The 18280-nt window shown below is 39.8% G+C and overlaps 3 protein-coding genes across 4 annotated transcripts; all 3 read right to left on the bottom strand.

Annotated features, from left to right (window-relative positions):
- Positions 1-2363: 2363 nt before the first annotated feature.
- Positions 2364-4824, bottom strand: LOC116707473 (leukotriene B4 receptor 1). The gene is made up of 3 exons (XM_032544823.1): positions 4303-4824; positions 3385-3661; positions 2364-3033 (listed from the first exon to the last, which is right to left on the bottom strand). The coding sequence occupies exons 1-3, from the start codon at positions 4782-4784 to the stop codon at positions 2662-2664; spliced, it is 1131 nt and encodes a 376-aa protein (XP_032400714.1). The 5' UTR covers positions 4785-4824; the 3' UTR covers positions 2364-2661.
- Positions 4825-7057: 2233 nt separating this feature from the next.
- On the bottom strand, positions 7058-12853 carry ltb4r (leukotriene B4 receptor). Of its 2 annotated transcripts, XM_032544822.1 has the most exons (4): positions 12655-12853; positions 9749-10287; positions 8772-9039; positions 7058-7613 (listed from the first exon to the last, which is right to left on the bottom strand). In XM_032544822.1, exons 2-4 carry the CDS (start codon positions 10228-10230, stop codon positions 7224-7226), a joined length of 1140 nt encoding a protein of 379 aa, XP_032400713.1. In that variant the 5' UTR covers positions 10231-10287; positions 12655-12853; the 3' UTR covers positions 7058-7223. The 2 variants fall into 2 exon arrangements, with proteins under 2 accessions (XP_032400713.1, XP_032400712.1); XM_032544821.1 differs by lacking the exon at positions 12655-12853 and having other exon boundaries at positions 9749-10398.
- A 665-nt stretch (positions 12854-13518) lies between these two features.
- On the bottom strand, positions 13519-18060 carry LOC116707474 (leukotriene B4 receptor 1-like). Its single transcript, XM_032544824.1, is given in 6 exon segments — positions 13519-14372; positions 14375-14642; positions 15565-15605; positions 15774-15974; positions 16531-17088; positions 17395-18060. Coding segments are annotated over 6 exon segments (1119 nt in total). The 5' UTR covers positions 17413-18060; the 3' UTR covers positions 13519-14339.
- Between the last annotated feature and the right edge of the window lie 220 nt (positions 18061-18280).

The following is an 18280-nucleotide window of genomic DNA, read 5'->3' as shown; positions in this document are numbered from 1 at the left end:
GACACAGTTTAACTGTGTGTGTACGTTATGTGTGCGATAATAAAAGGAACAATTGCAGTTCTTCACTGTCTTTTCTAATCCTGAATCTTGTTTTTTTGGCCCACAGGTTTATAATCCTTCAAATCAAAGTAGATATGCAGTGCAATGTCACAACAAATTATTTTAAAAGGGGGATTAGACAGAGGATCTTTCCTCTAGTCTGAAGTAGTTGTCAAACTCAGACCTCGTAAAAACGTCATACAGGCTTTTAAAAAGCAGGATTAGTTTTCTTTTTACAAAACAGGAGGCTGGCATGATATTCAGGTCCATACAATATGCTCCTTGCCAGTCAAAACAGGCTCTCAAAGCAATATAGGTATACTTAATTCAAAATTCCTTGGCAGACAAATGTGTTCAGTTGCTTGGAAATTGTTCATTAATTTTCATCTTGTGACCAGGATTTTGTCATGATATTGTATTATACTTGGGTTTTAAGGATGTTGTACTACGAAAAGATCTTCTGTAGATTTTCTGTAGAGAGAAAAAAAAAAAAATCCCTTTTTGTCTTTTGCTCAGCAATTTTCTAATAAAATGTGAGGTGAGATTAACCACATGAAATCTTGTGACTTGGCTGTTTCTGTTAGGAGATGGTGTGTGACGAGATAACAGGACTCAAACGCAAGGCTTGAAAAATGTAAAATAGATTTCTTGTCGGAGGGAGAGGGGAAGTAGGGAAGCAGACGCCAGGGACAGGGGTGCAGAGACGGGGAAGGTTGGGGAGTTTTTAGGGAGAGAATACTCAGGGATAGCATGGGAGAGCCAGGAGCCGAGGGGAAGACAGCGGGGCTGGAAGTCAAGACGGAGACAGGATGACGCAGGGCGCCGTGGGAGGGAGACCGAGAGGAGAAGCCAGCTGACTGGAGACGGGAAACTGGAGTGGAAGCAAAGACTGCAGAGGAAAACCCAAAAGAGAAATTCAGCAAGAGATAATTTGCGCTTGTACAAGTTTCACCCACCTTTCTGAAGCAACGAGTATGGGACAAGAGGATGAGGAGCCGGGGTAGATATACAGTGGTTGATTGCATATGGCAGGCAGGTGTGAATGGCTGCAGCAGGTGATTGTAGATGTGAATCAGGTGTGTGTTGTCAGCTGGCTTCAGCAGGAGGGAGAGGGAGGAGAAAAAGACACAGCAGGGACAAAAAAAGGCAGGTTGATAAAAAACTGAGAAAAATACAAAACATAACAAATACTTACAACCAGCCGGACCCCAACAACAACACAGGGACAGAGATGAAAGGATGGTTGCTTTTGTGAAATGTTTCTTAAGCAATGATCTGCTCGTGCTGCTGAACATTGCAGAAGTGAACAATTCAATTTACAGGGCAGTACTTCATGTACTCAACAGGATAGTTGCAATATTTAAAAAAGCTTTATTAAGTTAACAAACGTCTTTTTTTTTTTTGACTAATGACTATACAAGTAAATAAAAACAATGTTCTCACACATCCAAAATATATCTGATCATTTAAATATACATCAGTGATTAGGTCTATGAAGTCACTGCCATAGCTAAGTCAAACATTGTCTTTTAGACTCTAGAACAAAACAAAACATGCATTAAAGGTGTTTTTTTACCTGTGAAGACATTTTTTGACACAGCCATGCTACGCAGTCACATTGGTGGTTTGTTGTCAAGCACATTTAATACAATATGTAGCACGTAATGAAAAGTACAGCTGAGGCTGATGGGAATCAGTTTAGCAGGTATTGGGTCATCAATAAAAGTACAGGACAAATTTTAAGTTACATCTGATACTGGTACTGGGGTAAGTTATGGTACATTTCTTGAGATCTATCCTGAGGCAAAAGTTATAGTGTGTACCAAATTTTGTGACAATCAATCAAATAGTTGACAGGGCATTTCATTCAAATCCACACATATTAATCTTGTGGTGGCTTTAGAGCATGGGTCTCAAACTCGCGGCCCGGGGGCCAATTGCGGCCCGCGGGATGATATTTTGTGGCCCCCTACTTGACATCAAAGTAAAGTGTTAGTGCGGCCCGCGCGTGAAAACTGAAACTGAAACTTTTTGTCATTGTGCATGTCACTTATGGGCTACCGTAGTAGTCTCCTGACAGCAGCGTAACGGTTGTAAAGCTAGCTAAGTACCCTTTGCGGCAAATGCCTGAGGTTTGACAATGTAATGTCTGTTGTTGTGAAATGCACCAACCATATCAGATCTAGGGGTTTAAAGCACCGGCAGTTCCGCGCCTTTTTTTTTGAGGAAATAGAGGTTTTTTTTTTAATACTTGATGCGGCCCAGCCAAACCCAGACTCTACTTGCAGCGGCCCCCAAGTAAATTGAGTTTGAGACCCCTGCTTTAGAGGAAATGTCAGGGGATCACCAAAGTCATTAGCATTCCTCATCTGGGGACCATGGATGTCTGTACAAAATTGGGTGCCAATCCATCAAATAAGGATACAACTTATTTAGTTTTTGTAACAAATTTCATGGATATCCATCCAATAGTTGTTGAGGTATTCCCAGATATGAAAGTCATGTAAGTAAAGCTTGATGATGAAAATTACGAGTCAACACAGTCTGTGTCTAATCAATGAGTTGGGAAAGTCAAGGCAAAAAAGCTTGGGTTTAACATGTAAGCACTATTCTAACAAATCATCACTGGGTAAAGTTGTGTTCAGGCTGATCGACCTCTTTGTCCGCCAAACTGCTGCTCCTGGCCTTGTTCTTGCATTTGAAAGGATTTCCCAGTTTGATCGACAGTGTGTGCAGGACAGAACTTTCATCCGGTGAGGAGCTGCTGCGACTCATGCGGTAGCTACGGGTAGACATGCCCCTGCTTTCTGAGTTGGTGGTCTCAAAGAGCTTGGCCATGAAGCTGAAGCCGGCCTGGCGGATGTGGGAGCTGCCGGCGAACACGTAGAGAATGGGGTTGACAGCGCTGCTGAGATAGGCGAAGGCCATGACATTTGGACGGGCTACAAGGGCGGCTTTGATCACTGCAGCACTGCCCTGCAACACACCGACCACCTGGAGGAGGGAGAGGGTTTAGAGGGAGGTTAGAGGACGAGAGGAAACAGCTAAACCAGTGCACACAGATAAAGGTCCCCTAAAAACCAGCCTGGTCAAAGACATAGAGGATGGTGGAATCACCTGCTCTATAATGGATCTGATAAGTTCCGCGTGTACATTTCCACAACACCAATTCCATCAGTACAGCAGCAGAGTTGTGTCAACTCACCAATTCTTTCAGTAGGAACTCTCACTACTCAATCACAGTCAGTTCTACCTGCCACACTTGGTGTTACATTTTTGGTATCTAATGGAATCAGTAGCAGTTTCCAACCCATGTAGGTCAAACTCTGAACTTAACAAAATCACCTCTATGATGTTGACGATGTTGTAGGGCAGCCAGAACACTGCAAAGGCAGAGATGATCAGCAGGATGAGGCGGCTGCCTTGTCCTCTGCGCTGGAACATGGCGCTTTGCAGACGGCAGATAACGGAGGAATAACAGGTGATGATAAGGGAGAAAGGCAACAGGCAGCCCATGATGGTCTCAAACAGGTACTGGAAGACTCTGTGACCCGCGCTCTGCCAGTCGGACGGAACACAATATATCAAGGTGTTGTTGTTTGGTGGGGTCTTCTTCAGATTACTGTCAGAGAACAAGAAGAAATACACAAATTGAATATGACACTAGATTTACCAGCCAGTGTGGGGCAATTAAGAAACAAAGCAATCAAAGTTGTTTCACCATCAATTTAACTTTAAGTATGGTCGTTGATTTGTGACAAAACTATTAAGAAAACTTAAAACAAATCAAAAAGTAAAAAGACACAAGTGTTACTTTAGTTGTGACTCAGTCTCTTCATTTGTGGTTAATGTAATGCTCATTCAGTCATTGCATTGCCCCACTCAATAGTTTAGTTGTTAATACAATTCTGTTTTCATGCTGTCTGCATGCTACACTGCATCAAACGTTGACTGTCTTTAAAAAATAATAGGGAAATTAAATCAAGCATTATATTTCTGATTACAGTTAATTTTAAGATAACAAAGCATCCTTCTAAAGAAATACATATTTTCTCACTGCCTGTAAAAAAGCCATGTCTTCATAATCTATTATTTATAAAGTTCTAAATTAAAGTTCTTCAAAGGACACCTCAGTTAACATTAGAAATGACACCTTCAACAACAACAATGATGAGAACCAACTATTTTGCAGGTTTTGTTCAAGAAAGGTTGAAACTGAAAAACGAGATAGATCCAAATGTACATAGACCACTTCAGTCTCACCTTTCGTGGAAAGGTATCGGCAGGGACAGGAGGAACGCTAACACCCAGACCACCAGCAGTAGAATCAGCAGGGAGCGCATAGTTCTCATTCTCTGGTACAGAACAGGCCTACTTACAGCCAGCCAGCGGTCCATGCTCATGAGGCAGATGAGGTAAATGGACACGTACATGTTGACACTTGACAGGTAACGCACTAGCTTGCATGCGGCTGAGCCAAACTCCCAGCCGCGTCCGCCAGCCAGGGAGCGCAGGAAAAATGGGGCGGTGAGCAGCACAAAAGCATCCGCCATAGCCACATTCAGCACCAACAAACAGGTCACTGAACGCTTCTTCACCCGGCAGAGTACCGACCAAACCACAAACAGGTTCCCAGGGAAGCCCAGCACAAACGCCAGGGTCAGGATGGCAATACCGACCTGGGCGCCGATGGATATAGAGGACGGTTGGGAGGTGATGGTGGTGGTGGTGATATTGGATGCCATCAAGAAAGCCTCTAATGAATCCGAGATCAGCTTCGGCAGTTGTGGTTCAGATACAACCTTTCAACACGAAAACAGGCAGGAAACAGGATATGTTGTATTAAGGTCTGTGAGATGTACATGTGCGTCAATGCTGGCTTAATATTGCACAATATATTGTTTTTTCTTATCTGTGTCACTGTCTCTCTACACCACATATTTCTAGAGTGTAGTTTACAGCAGAGCCGCCAGAATCAGCAGAGGATCATAGGAGAGGCCAAAGATCATGAGCTGCCTCAGTGCAGACGGTAGGGATTGATATGGTACATTTCTTAATAAGTAAAAAATCAAGTCATTTTATTGTGTAAGACTTGTGTGCAGCAAGGATATAGGAAATTACAGTACAGTAATATTGCACTGTCAAACAAACTCCCTACTCATACACAGAAATCAAAGTAGATATTCAGTGCAATGACACAACAAAAGATTATTTAAAAAGGGGGATTAGACAGAGGATCTGTCCTCTAGTCTGAAGTAGTTGTCAAACTCAGACCTCGTAAAAATGTTGATTCTTGTCAATTTAAAATTGGGAATACAACTTTGCCAACACCAATTCCTCAGTTCTTTGGCAAAATCTTTTATTCCGCTGGGCTAAGCCACAGTCCAAAGGGACGTCACAGGCTTTTAAAAAGCAGGATTAGTTCCCTTTTTAGAAAACAGGAGGCTTGCATGATATTCAGGTCCATACAGTATGCTCTTTGCCAGTCAAAACGGGCTCTCAAAGCAATATAGCTATACTTAATTAATAATTCCTCAGCAGACGAATGTTTTCAGTTGCTTGGAAATTGTTTTATTCATTTTTATCATGTGACCTCAGTATGGCATTTTAGTAGTTGTACAGTATATGTGGAGGGAGATCTTAAACCCTCTGTCTGAAGAAAGCATCAGACACACAACAAGATCCAAAGTTTTGAGAATGTGTTTTCAACGGCTGTTTCCATGGTCAAGAAAAAGCCTTTGAGATTGAGATTCATCATCGTTTTTTAACGGTTGTGTGAACTACAGTATGAAAGGATAGGGGATTTCCAAAGTGTGGGCTCAAAAAGGTCTATCCTAGTGTGTGTTGACCTTTTTACACCCAGAGGTTTCTGACATTGCTGTCGAAGCAGCAGGCCTCTTGGTTGCTACAAGTAAGGAGTTGACAGTGTTACTAAGCCACCAGGATTTTGTCATGATATTGTAACATACTTGTGATTTGAGGATGTTGTCATACTAAAATAACTCTTGATGTCCATTCACTCTGTCACTCAGCAGTTTTAAATATGACTCAAGTTTCCTGTAGAAAAAATCCATTTTTGTCTTTTCCTCAGCAATTTTCAAATAAAATGTGAGGGGAGATTAACCACATGAAATCTTGTGACTTGGCTGTTTTTGTTATGAAATAGTGGACAGAGATGAAAGGATGGTTGCTTTTGTGAAATGTTTCTTATGCAATGATCTGCTTGTGCTGCTGAACATTGCAGAAGTGAAGAATTCGTTTTACAAGTCAGTACTTCATGTGCTCAACTAGAACTCTTGTGAAACTACACAACAGGAGAGTTGCAATATTTAAAAAAGCTTTATTAAGTTAACAAACGTCTTCTGTTTTTTGACTGATGACCATACAAGTAACAATTAAATATAAAACAATGTTCTCACATATCCAAAATATGTCTGATCATTTAAATAGCCAAGTATACATTAATTATTCTGTATATGAAGTCACTAACATAGCTAAGTCCAACATTGTCTTTTAGACTCTATAAACAAAAAGAAACATGCATTAAAGGTGTTTTTTTACCTGTGAAGACATTTTTAGCCATGCTACTCAGTCACATTGGTGGTTTGAGGTAATGTTTACGATCTTAATTAAGTGTGTTAGCATACAAAGAAAATATAATACAATATTAACTCAAAACAGAAAGTACAGCTGAGGCTGATGGGAATCAGGTATTGGGTCGTAAATAAAGGCACAGGACAAATTTTAAATTACATCTGATAATGGTACTAGGGTAAGTTAGGGTACATGTCTTGAGATCTATCCTGAGGGAAAAGTTATTGTGTGTACCAAATTTCATGACAATCAATCCAATAGTTGACAGGGCATTTCATTCAAATCCACACATATTAATCTTGTGGTGGCTTTAGAGGAAATGTCAGGGGATCACCAAATTCATTAGGATTCCTCATCTGGGGACCATGAATGTCTCTACAAAACTGGGTGCCAATCCATCAAATAAGGATACATCTTATTTAGATTTTGTAACAAATTTCATGGATATCCATCCAATAGTTGAAGTATTCCCAGATATGAAAGTCATGTAAGTAAAGCTTGATGATGCAAATTACGAGTCAACACAGTCTGTGTCTAATCAATGGGTTGGGAAAATCAAGGCCAAAAAGCTTGGGTTTAACATGTAAGCACTATTCTATCATCTCAACGCTGGTTAAAACCTTGAGTACAGGCTGATCGACCTCTTTGCCCGCCACACTGCTGCTCCTGGGCTTGTTCTTATCTTTGAAAGGATTTCCCAGTTTGATCGACAGTGTGTGCAGGACAGAGCTTTCATCCGGTGAAGAGCTGCTGCGACTCATGCGGCCGCTACGGGTAGACATGCTCCTGCTTTCTGAGTTGGTGGTCTCAAAGAGCTTGCCCATGAAGCTGAAGCCGGCCTGGCGGATGTGGGAGCTGCCGGCGAACACGTAGAGAATGGGGTTGACAGCGCTGCTGAAGTAGGCAAAGGCCGTGACATTTGGACGGGCTGCAAGGGCGGCGTTGATCACTGCAGCACTGCCCTGCAACACACCGACCACCTGGAGGAGGGAGAGGGTTTAGAGGGAGGTTAGAGGAAGAGAGGAAACAGCTAAACCAGTGCACACAGATAAAGGTCCCCTAAAAACCAGCCTGGTCAAAGACATAGAGGATGGTGGAATCACCTGCTCTATAATGGATCTGATAAGTTCAGCATGTACGTTTCCACAGCAATAATTCCATCAGTACAGCAGCAGAGTTGTGTCACACTCACCACTTCTGTCAGTAGGAACTCTCACTACTCAATCACAGTCAGTTCTACTTGCCACACTTGGTGTTAAAGCTATAGTGCATAGTTTCTGCCACCCCCACACTCCCTTCATTCATTTGCTTGTAACCAAGGAGGACACAGAGGATTAAAAAAAACATGATAGACTCTTTAGAAGATGTAATTATCTTCACTTGGGTTATTCCGTGGGAAAGTCACCGGACAACACATTCTTCTCAACATAGTCATATTTTCTCATATTAACAAATACAAAGCTTTGGAGCACCTTATTTGGCAATGGCTTGAATGTAACTGACCTTCATTGATGTTAAAAAGTTACGCACTAAGGCGTTAAGCTACTGTCCTTGATAGTCAACATTTCCTGCCGGAATTTCACATTAAACGTTGTAAGGAAAGTGATGTTTCAACTTTTAATGTGAAACGTCTGATTGGAGAGGTGACAGCACAGTGGAACCAACTGTAAATAATTTGTGATAGATAACAGACATTTATAATGATTGATTATGATTGATATGATGATTTACAAATGAAGATGTAAAAAATTACCTCACAATTGATATGTCGAATTAAGGAAAAATTTGTATTTTAAATTGTATGTTTTTATAGCATTGTACAGCATTTTTTTTTCAATATTTTACTGAAATGTCAGCAGGTTTTTTCACCGTTCATGATAAACAATGGTTTCACGTTATTGCAAACTCATCGCAAAAGAATTGGTAGTCACACTGTCCGACTCGCCCGTTATAGAAGGATTTTTGACATGATGTCTCTTGATTTACCTGTATTCTTTTTTGGGTCAATATACATTACAGAGTCATTCTATTGAAGCATTTTACCCCCAAAATACTCATTAAATACATTTTTGGTATCTAATGGAATCAGTAGCAGTTTCTAACAAATATAGGTCAAACTCTGAACTTAACAAAATCACCTCTGTGATGTTGACGAAGTGATAGGGCAGCCAGAACACTGCAAAGGCAGAGATGATCAGCAGGATGAGGCGGCTGCCTTGTCCTCTGTGCTGGAACATGGCACTTTTCAGACGGCAGATAACGGAGGAATAACACGTGATGATGAGGGAGAAAGGCAACAGGCAGCCCATGATGGTCTCAGACAGGTACTGGAAGACCCGGTGACCTTTGCTTTGCCAGTGGTACGGGACACAATATTTCAAGGTGTTGTTTGGTGGGGACAGATTACTGTCAGAGAAAAGAAGAAAGAAGAAATACACAAATTGAATATGACACTAGATATACCAGCCAGAGACATAGATAGATAAAATGTAAATTATGTTTTGTTAAATTATAGCACATGTATCAGCATTTCTCTGTACACTAGTGTGGGGCAATTAAGAAACAGAGCAATCAAAGTTGTTTCACCATCAACTTAACTTTAAGTATGGAAGTTCATTTGTGACAAAACTATTAAGCAAACTTAAAACAAATCAAAAAGTAAAAAGACACAAGTGTTACTTTAGTTGTGACTCAGTCTCTTCATTTGTGGTTAATGTTAATGTTAATGTGTTACTTTAGTTTTGAGCTTGCAAGAGGCTCTAGATTTGAACAAATACCCTGTTTTGTTTAGTTTTAACTCAGTCTCTTTATTTGTGGTTTATGCAATGATCATTTTGCCCCACTCAATATTTTTTTTATTAACATAATTCCATGTTCATGCTGTCTGCTAGACTGCATCACACTTTTACTGTCTTTAAAAAATAAAATCCAGGATTGTATTTCTGATTACATTATAAGATAAGACAGCATCCTTCATCCTACACCTCAGTTAACATTAGAAATGACACCTTCAACAACAACAATAATGATGAGAACCAACTATTTTTTCAGGTTTTGTTCAAGAAAGGTTGAAACTGAAAACATAGATCTAAATGTACAAGGATTTCAGTCTCACCTTCGGTAGAAAGGCATCGGCACGGACAGGATAAACGCTAACACCCAGACCACCAGCAGTAGAATCAGCAGGGAGCGCTTGGTTCTCATTCTCTGGGACAGAAAAGGCCTACTTACGGCCAGCCAGCGGTCTATGCTCATCAGGCAGATGAGGTAAATGGACACGTACATGTTCACACTTGAAAGGTAATGCACTAGCTTGCACGCGGCTGAGCCAAACTCCCAGCCCCGTCCGCCAGCCAGATAGCGCAGGAAGAAAGGGGCGCTGAGCAGCACAAAAGCATCCGCCATAGCCACATTCAGCACCAACAAACAGGTCACTGAACGCTTCTTCACCCGGCAGAGTACCGACCAAACCACAAACAGGTTCCCAGGGAAGCCCAGCACAAACGCCAGGGTCAGGATGGCGATACCAACCTGGGCGCCGATGGATATAGAGGACGGTTGGGAGGTGGTGGTGGTGGTGGTGATATTGGATGCCATCAGGAAAGCCTCTAATGAATCAGAGTTTGGCTTTGGCAGCTGTGGTTCAGATACAACCTTTCAACACAAAAACAGGCAGGAAACAGGATATGTTGTATTAAGGTTTGTGAGATGTACATGTGTGTCAATGCTGGCTGAATATTGCACAATATATTGTTTCTCATCTGTGTCACTGTTTCTCTACACCACATATTTCTGGAGTGTAGTTTACAGCAGAGCTGCCAGAATCAGCAGAGGATCATAAGTGAGGCCAAAGATCATGAGCTGCCTCAGTGCAGATGGTAGGGATTGATATGGTACATTTCTTAATAAGTAAAAAATCAAGTCTACATTTTGTCACATCTCATGTGCAGTAAGGACACAGGTAATTACAGTACAGTAATATTGCACTGTCAAACAAACTCACTACTCATATTTGTACTTTTACCCAGGGACGTTGTTAGGCTTGTTTTAGGGGGGCTGAAGCTGCCCCAAAAAAGCACCCCTAAATGATACTAAGAACAACAATAACAATTTGATTCATCAATAACTGTATCCTCATTCATTTAGACCCAACAAATGATACATATCCAGCTCCAAAACAATAGCCAAAAAGTCCAAAGATAGACAGAAGAATAAAGAGTAATTGTGCTATCAAGGTCTTGTTGCATTGGTGTGAACCGGAGCGTTGCAGGTAACGGGAGGATTCATCTCGTCTTGTTGCAACTCTTTGGTCTGAACTCGCTGTGCACCCTCCCGCCCACACACACCAATACACATGCTGATGGTGAAGGGAAGATTGATTACACAAAGTGTTACATAGTAAAATTGTAAGTTGTTTTTAATTACCTGCTTACCTTTAGCTACGTTTTCTTGAGATAAAGGAAAAGGGATATTTTGGATTGCTATGGAAAGCTATAGTCTAGCTAGAGTGAACGAGCAAAATACAAGAAATGGTTAACTCAGCAAGCTAATCACAACTCTTTATTCTTTGCCAATAATATAGCTTATCTCTAGTAGGCCTATTCTAAAATAGTATCAATCCCCATAGAATGTTGTTGTCTCTGAAACCTAAATGCCATAGGGTCCCTGTAGATGCTATTGTACCGTTGTATCCTTCAATTCATTGAGCAGATGAAAGGGATATTAGAAGATATTTCAACAGAGAGAAAGATCAGCAGGAGAATGGCAGCGTTTTGGATTTTGAGGGAGCTGGTGTGATCAAGGTCAGTAGTGGTCTATGGGTCTGAGGATTGTTTAGTTTTCTTCTAACAATAAGCATTTGTTGGCAGATACAGGCACTATGCATTGCCCAAACTAAATTATTTAATCATATTTATTATATATGCTAGCTACATTCTAACGAATGTAATTGGTTAGAATATTGCTAGCATATCAATCAATCCAACTTTCTGCATTCTGATAACTTAAATAAATATGTAGATGTTACCCAACTGAAAGCTAAAGATGAGCACATGCCAACAGATACACATGTGAAAATAAAAATGAAAGCAATCCTACATACACTATGTATACACTAATCATTACTCCAAATCTTGTATTCCTTCCGCCATCAGGTGATTATCAATACAGACACAGTAGCCACTTTATATGGGATCCGTATCAATAGCTTACATGATAACGTATGCAGTGATGCCCATTTTTTTCTTTTTCTATTATTATTACTTTCTATTACTTTCTATGATAATGCCATTACTTTATCATACATTGACATGAGCAGACAGATAGCAGTTTTTAAGTCATTGCTTGCAGAAGAACTCATAAGGAGCAAAGTCTGGTCTAAGTAAATTCCCCCATGCAGCGTGATGTGTGTAACAGCTAACATTACATTTTGTTGAACAGAGTAGAAATGGAAGAAGAGGATATGTCTGTCACTTTTTACTCGTTAACATCTTGGTTTGTTGACTGGTTGTTGACATAAGTGCAGCTCTAATACAGTAACAAAAGATGTGAGTGCAAAGATTTTGCAAACACAAGTTACAATTACCCTGGGGGCTAATCATCCCCTTTCCTTCAATCCTAGTGACGTCCCTGCTTTTACCAATTTTTATCTTTGATTATGGTTTATTTTGTGCCATTTTTGACACGTGTTTGGCCAAATAAGTCCAGACAAAGGGGAGGGATTTAAATTCTGACATACTTTTCTTTATTTTAAGTTTCTAAAGATCGGTGGTTACGGGACATCATAAGTTGACACAATGTTAAAATCAAAAATCCCCTCTTTTCTAACACAATGCATTCTCTCTCAGTTGCAAAAACTAATCTGAGAATGTAAGTGTCTGATGAAGCAGCACAACATGTGTAGAAAAAGTAACAGTAAGTCATGTACCAGTTTTGCTTTATACCACATACTGATTAAAGAGTGAAAGAGGCAAATGAGCAGTGTAAACTTTCATCGTTTTTTAAAATTAAAACTTCACTGACCTTAAACTGATGATCTTTTTTTTTAAAGTCGGCAACAATCAATCCGCTCCAACGGTTTACCAATTTCCATCTATTGTACACCTTGCCTGATCTACTGTTAACTCCCGAGCTTCTCTCTTCGCTTTGAAGACTGCATGTGGAGAGCGAACCTTAAAAGTATATATATTGAGTAAGACTGTTCATAGGGGAGAAAACCCAGTGATAACAGGAAGTCAGCTTGAGCTCAGTGGGTGGCCATGTGGCCGTAGTTCCTTGCCTGCTACACATTGTATTCTGTGATATGCACGCCAGCTTAATGGAAAAATGGTGTGGAACAGCAACAACACAGCTTATTGACAGAAATGTCGTGCCTCGTTATAAAAGAGGCAAAAGGTGGAAAGCATGGAGCCACAGAATGTTGTGAAACTGATGGCATAATGTTCGAGGAAGAGCAGGAATGAACAGCACAAAAGATCGTCATGGGGGTGAATAAGTGAGTGGGTGATTATTGTTCCATTGAACTGTCAGGATCTTGTTGATACATGAGTGTTAAATGTCTAGTGTCTGTTTTCTTTCACCAGAAATCTTTGCAGATTTACAGCATATTCCTCTTTCCCTATAAACCGGATTGCATCTAAGTTGTGCGTATTATATGTGTCACATTTACAGCTGCTTTGCGTTTTTCTGTATTTAATGTTTTTTCCTGAGCATGCTCACAGTAAAATATTAAAACATTCCAGGTCGGGATTTTCTATTTAAAGCTGCACTAATCAATATTTTCATAATAACAACAGATCAAATGACATCCTACATAGAATTATCACTAATCTCTGCAGTTCCCATGAGCCGTATAGAGTGTTTTAGCATCCTTAGCTTATTGTTTTCATTTTTCGGCCAACGACCTTACTGTTTTGATTCACTCTCACTGTGTTTCATCATTCCAGCCAAACAAGGCAGCTATTCTCATAAACTCCCTTTGCAACTGCCAAAAAAAATATTCATGAAGCTTTGCAGTTTTTCTCAGTTGCTTTGGTACATTTCTGGAATGATCCCTACCATTTGCAGAACAGTAAGTGCATTTCTCCAAACAATTTGTTCAAACAGCAGCACAAGATGGATTACCCGCAAAACCCCATTACTTGCTCAAAATCCTTAGCCGAGTCTGCTATGCAGTCTCGTAAAACCTCTTGTCTTATTTTTTCTGTATCGCAATGACATGATCTGTCAACAAATTACAGTACAAACAGTAAAATTGTAAAGGTAAATCTTTTTAAATGTCTTTCAATCAATCTACCACCAACTTTGTATTGTTGAAATTGATATACGCCATACAGAAAAAGTCCAGCTTTTAGCCTTTTCAATCATAGTCATCAAAACCTTAGCCATAGTTTGTGGATGTTGTCGAAGCACACAAAGCGAACACATCAGTGTGAGTGATATAAAAATAACGTCAAGTGTTTCAAATATCAATGTCACTTTAGGATAAGGCAAAATGTTCTTGGATCAGTATGCCCAGTGACATCCCTTTTAAAGTTGGTAACAGTCTCATTTTGAGCAGGGATTCACATTAGCTGAACAGCTGCTGAATCTTGTCTTTACTGGCAGGAACCAGCTGTGCATGATGAACCCTGATGACGTTTTTGCAACAGGAATTTTCACAGCCAGAGGAACAACACCAGCTTCAAACCTGCTGAATTGTGTGTCCTCTAGCTACCATTCTTTACTGGTTTGGTAATAGAGTAGAGTTGGTAACACAGTCTGGAGCTTTGTCCTTTGGCACGATAGCATCTGCTTCTTTGTCTTTTTCCCGGCTGTTCTGGCTGTTTTGTCGGCTCTTCCTGGTGGCCGAGTCAAGCCCAGTGCCCTCAAACAAGCGGGCCATGAACGCCAGCCCTTCTCGCCGGATGTAGGACTTTCCTGCAAAGAAGTAGAGCACTGGGTTGGCACAGCTGCTGATGAAGGCTATAGCAGACGTCACTGCTCGGCTCTTGTGCCATATTGCGTTGAGTCTGGAGAGTGGAGAAGTAAGAGAGGTTTCATCAGGGACAAATGACTGACTATATATTAGACAATATTTTACTTAACATGGGAATACTACAGTGTACACATATTATGAGTCAGGTCAGTGGTTTCCACCTGCTCCAAGTGTGTTAAGATAAGCTCCATCCTTCCTTACGTCTAACTCTTGATAATAAGCAAATAATTTGCTACAATATCTCAGTCAAAAATAAATGGTCAATTGATAGTTATTCAAAAATTATGTTAATAGTTATTTTACCGTTAACAAACAATTAAACAATAATTAGTAGTGTTCACTTATTATAAGTAATGCTAAAACTTTTTTTAACAGGTTTGTAAACCATTAGTAAACATTATTTGGATGCTTTTATAAATTTGCAACTGGTTATTATATTACCTGGTAATGATTTATAAATACAATGTTAAGCATCAATAAACAAAATCAATAATCGTCTCTTTTAGAGATCACCAAAACATATTTAATGGAGGCAAATCAATGTTATTTGCTGCTTTATCACTTACTTATCTACTTATTTTAAGCATTAGTTGTAACTTTATCATAGCCATCCAAATGATGTTAATAGATGGTTTGGAAAACAATAAATAATCATCAACAACAAATTAACAAATGATTTGGTATTACACAAAACTAATGATAAGATAACATCAATTACAACATTACTAATAATAAGTACACTTTATAAGTCATAAGCTCATTGTTTGTTAACAGTGAAAGAACTATTAACTAAAGTCTAAGTAACTATCAATGAATCCATTTGTTAATGATGGTTATTGTAAAGTGGTATCAATAAGTTTAATACGTTTTATCAAATACTTGTATAAAGTTTGTAACACCAATGATTGGTCTGTTTAAAAAAACAACTGCATGCAATGGTAAGTATCATCACTTACACGTTTTTTACGTTACCATCTGGATACAAAGCCCATGTTACCTGAGGACAACAACACAATTGCTAAGTTGATAAGTTAAAACTTAAGTAATGATCTGCAACTTTTTTTAATAAATCACATTAAACCTGGATGCATGCTGAATACATTTACTCTCTATCGATAATGTTTGGAGCTACGTGTTACTTGTGAAAACAGGACGTAAGACGTACTTGCACCATGTTGATGATGTGGTAGGGCAACCAAAAGAGGCAGAAGGTTAACACGATGGCCAGGATGAGATTCTCACTGTGAATGCGACGGCGGAACCTTGTCTTTCGGATCCGTCGTAAAATGCAGATGTAGCTGACTACAATAATCCCGTAGGGAATTACAAACCCCAACACGAGCTCCAGCATGTACTGGAGGACCACCTGTCGTGGAAGATAAGGAGAGAAAATCAAATGTAATATTCTATCATTCTGCATAACATGAAATTAAATGCTGGCTGCCTTGGTAAGGCAGCAAGAGGTAAGTGAAATGAAGGGGAATTAATATAGGGATTTTAAGAGAGAAAGGTTAGGAAAATTAGCAAATCAGTTTCAGATACGTAGAATCAGTTTTGATTAACTTCGCCTACTAATAACGTGGTTTCTCTTTTAGAAGAAATGTTTCACCTTGCTTCCGTGTTTTATACTAAGCTAGGACAGTCATCTCCTGACTCCAGATATATATTGAGCGTACAACTGAGTGTGGTATCGATCTTCTCCGTCTACTCTCAACAAGAAGGTGAAAATGCACAGTTAATTTTCTCTGAAATGTCAGAGCCTCCATGTGCTTCAGATGTTCCTTTTCATTCCCATTATACTGAACTCTTGCATGCACTATACATTAGTCTTTTATTCCAGATTTAGAGGATTGTGCAACCTCGGTGAAGAGTGCTTAATTGGCATTACTAATATGAAGATGATCAGGTTTTTGTTCACTCACATGGCTGCTTTCCTCGTGGACTGGTTCGCACAACACGGTAGGCCCCTCCTGCTTCACATTTCTGAAGATTATTGCAGGAACAGAGGCGACAATCACCAGAATCCACAACACCACCAGCACCCGCAGAACACTCTTGCGGTTGGTGACAAGAGTGATGCGCCGCGGCCACAGCACTGCCACCAGCCTGTAGATGCTCATGAGCATGATGATCTGGATGGAGGCGTACATGTTGACCAGACACAGGTAGAAGAGGATCTTACACATCACATTGCCAAACACCCACTTCTTTAAAACAAGGTAGATGATGAAGAACGGGGTGAGAGCCATCAGAGAGCCGTCGGCAATAGCTAGGTTGAGGATGAGGAGCGTGGTGACAGAATACTTCTGGGCACGTGCCAGGACGCTCCAGATGATGAAGAGGTTTCCAGGGAAGCCCAGGAGAAAGACGATGCTCAGGATGAGGGCGCCCATAGTGGTGCCAGTGCCGTCATACACAGCGGTTGAATTGGAGGATTCATTAAGGGAGGGAGAAATGTTTCTCTGGGCCATTGTTGTTACCTGCCAAAGAGAGAATATTGGTAGATGTTGTTTTAAGGTTTACCTCAGTACATTTATTTCTACCTCTAAAGTGAAAATGCAGAAAACTATAAGGAATTGGTTTTTTCTCTTCTTTTCAAAAAGAAATGCTAGGAAAGCCAACCTCAAAATGTTGCTTTTAAAATTGAATAATCAATGTGAGACTTTGTTTTTTTAAGGCAGTTTCTCAAAAAAGTAACTAGAATATGGAGGCATTACCTGCAAAATTAACAAAGATAATTCAACAAATTGCATTGGTCAGATTGTCTGACTAACGAAGAGCCTCACCTCTGACTCATACTCCATGTTTTATCTGGCACAGGCCACAGTTTGACACACATGTACATATTACTGCAGAAAAGCGTGGGAGTGTGGTGCACGTGTAACAGGTTTAAACAGGGCTTCTTAATTCCTGAAAAACGAGACCAGACAAGAGTGGAGAGCAACCGTTACTGTATTTATGTCAGTATTTGAGCAATGGTTCAGTCTTAGATTTATATTATTTCTATTTCTCTTTAAAGCCCAATGAAGCAAGTTTATTTGTAGTACCATCCAAACAAAAAAGAAAGATGTACAACATGACCAAAAGTATGTTAACATCCCTTTGGAAAATGTATCACATTTACTCAACATTTAATCACAGTACTTCAGTAAAAGTTCAGGTTCTTGACCTTCAGTTATTGTTACCATAACTCCACAACATTGTCAGAAAACATGATCACTTTGTAAAAAAGGATGCATTGGTACACACGTCCGCCTAACAGTTCACATTAGCTCCACTTAGACCAACCACAACATAAACTGATGTCTTCTATATTTAGGCATCAAAGTAGTATACATAAAATCCAGTTTTATGATTTTTTTCTGAAGTGAATAAAAGATAATAAAAGCTTTGAAAAGTGAGTTCACTTGCATCAGTTCCATACAGTGTGTGTTTGTAGATACAGAGAATGCAACTTCACCATATTTGGCATTGACACAGCACAAAGGTGCATTAGAGAGACATTCAATAAAATCCTATTTGATGAAAACAACTAAATAGGTAAATTAGGAAACAAAGAAGTTAAATTCACAAATAAAAAAATAAGACTCACTTAAAAAACCGAAGACTATGTGGCCAAGAGAAGGTCTGCTTATTCTTTTTTTAAATAAAAGAATAAAAATATAGACCATG

Source organism: Etheostoma spectabile, chromosome 19, assembly GCF_008692095.1.
Source record: "Etheostoma spectabile isolate EspeVRDwgs_2016 chromosome 19, UIUC_Espe_1.0, whole genome shotgun sequence".
Taxonomy (NCBI): domain Eukaryota; kingdom Metazoa; phylum Chordata; class Actinopteri; order Perciformes; family Percidae; genus Etheostoma; species Etheostoma spectabile.
This window is presented reverse-complemented; position numbering and strand designations above follow the sequence as displayed.

Coding starts and splice junctions, on each gene's coding strand:
- LOC116707473 (XM_032544823.1), bottom strand. CDS start 4,784: ATGGCATCCAATATCACCACCACCACCATCACCTCCCAACCGTCCTCT. Junction 3,662..4,302: donor CCGATACCTTTCCACGAAAG/GTGAGACTGAAG, acceptor GTTCTCTGACAG/TAATCTGAAGAAGACCCCAC. Junction 3,034..3,384: donor ACATCGTCAACATCATAGAG/GTGATTTTGTTA, acceptor TCCCTCCTCCAG/GTGGTCGGTGTGTTGCAGGG.
- ltb4r (XM_032544822.1), bottom strand. CDS start 10,230: ATGGCATCCAATATCACCACCACCACCACCACCTCCCAACCGTCCTCT. Junction 9,040..9,748: donor CCGATGCCTTTCTACCGAAG/GTGAGACTGAAA, acceptor TTTCTCTGACAG/TAATCTGTCCCCACCAAACA. Junction 7,614..8,771: donor ACTTCGTCAACATCACAGAG/GTGATTTTGTTA, acceptor TCCCTCCTCCAG/GTGGTCGGTGTGTTGCAGGG.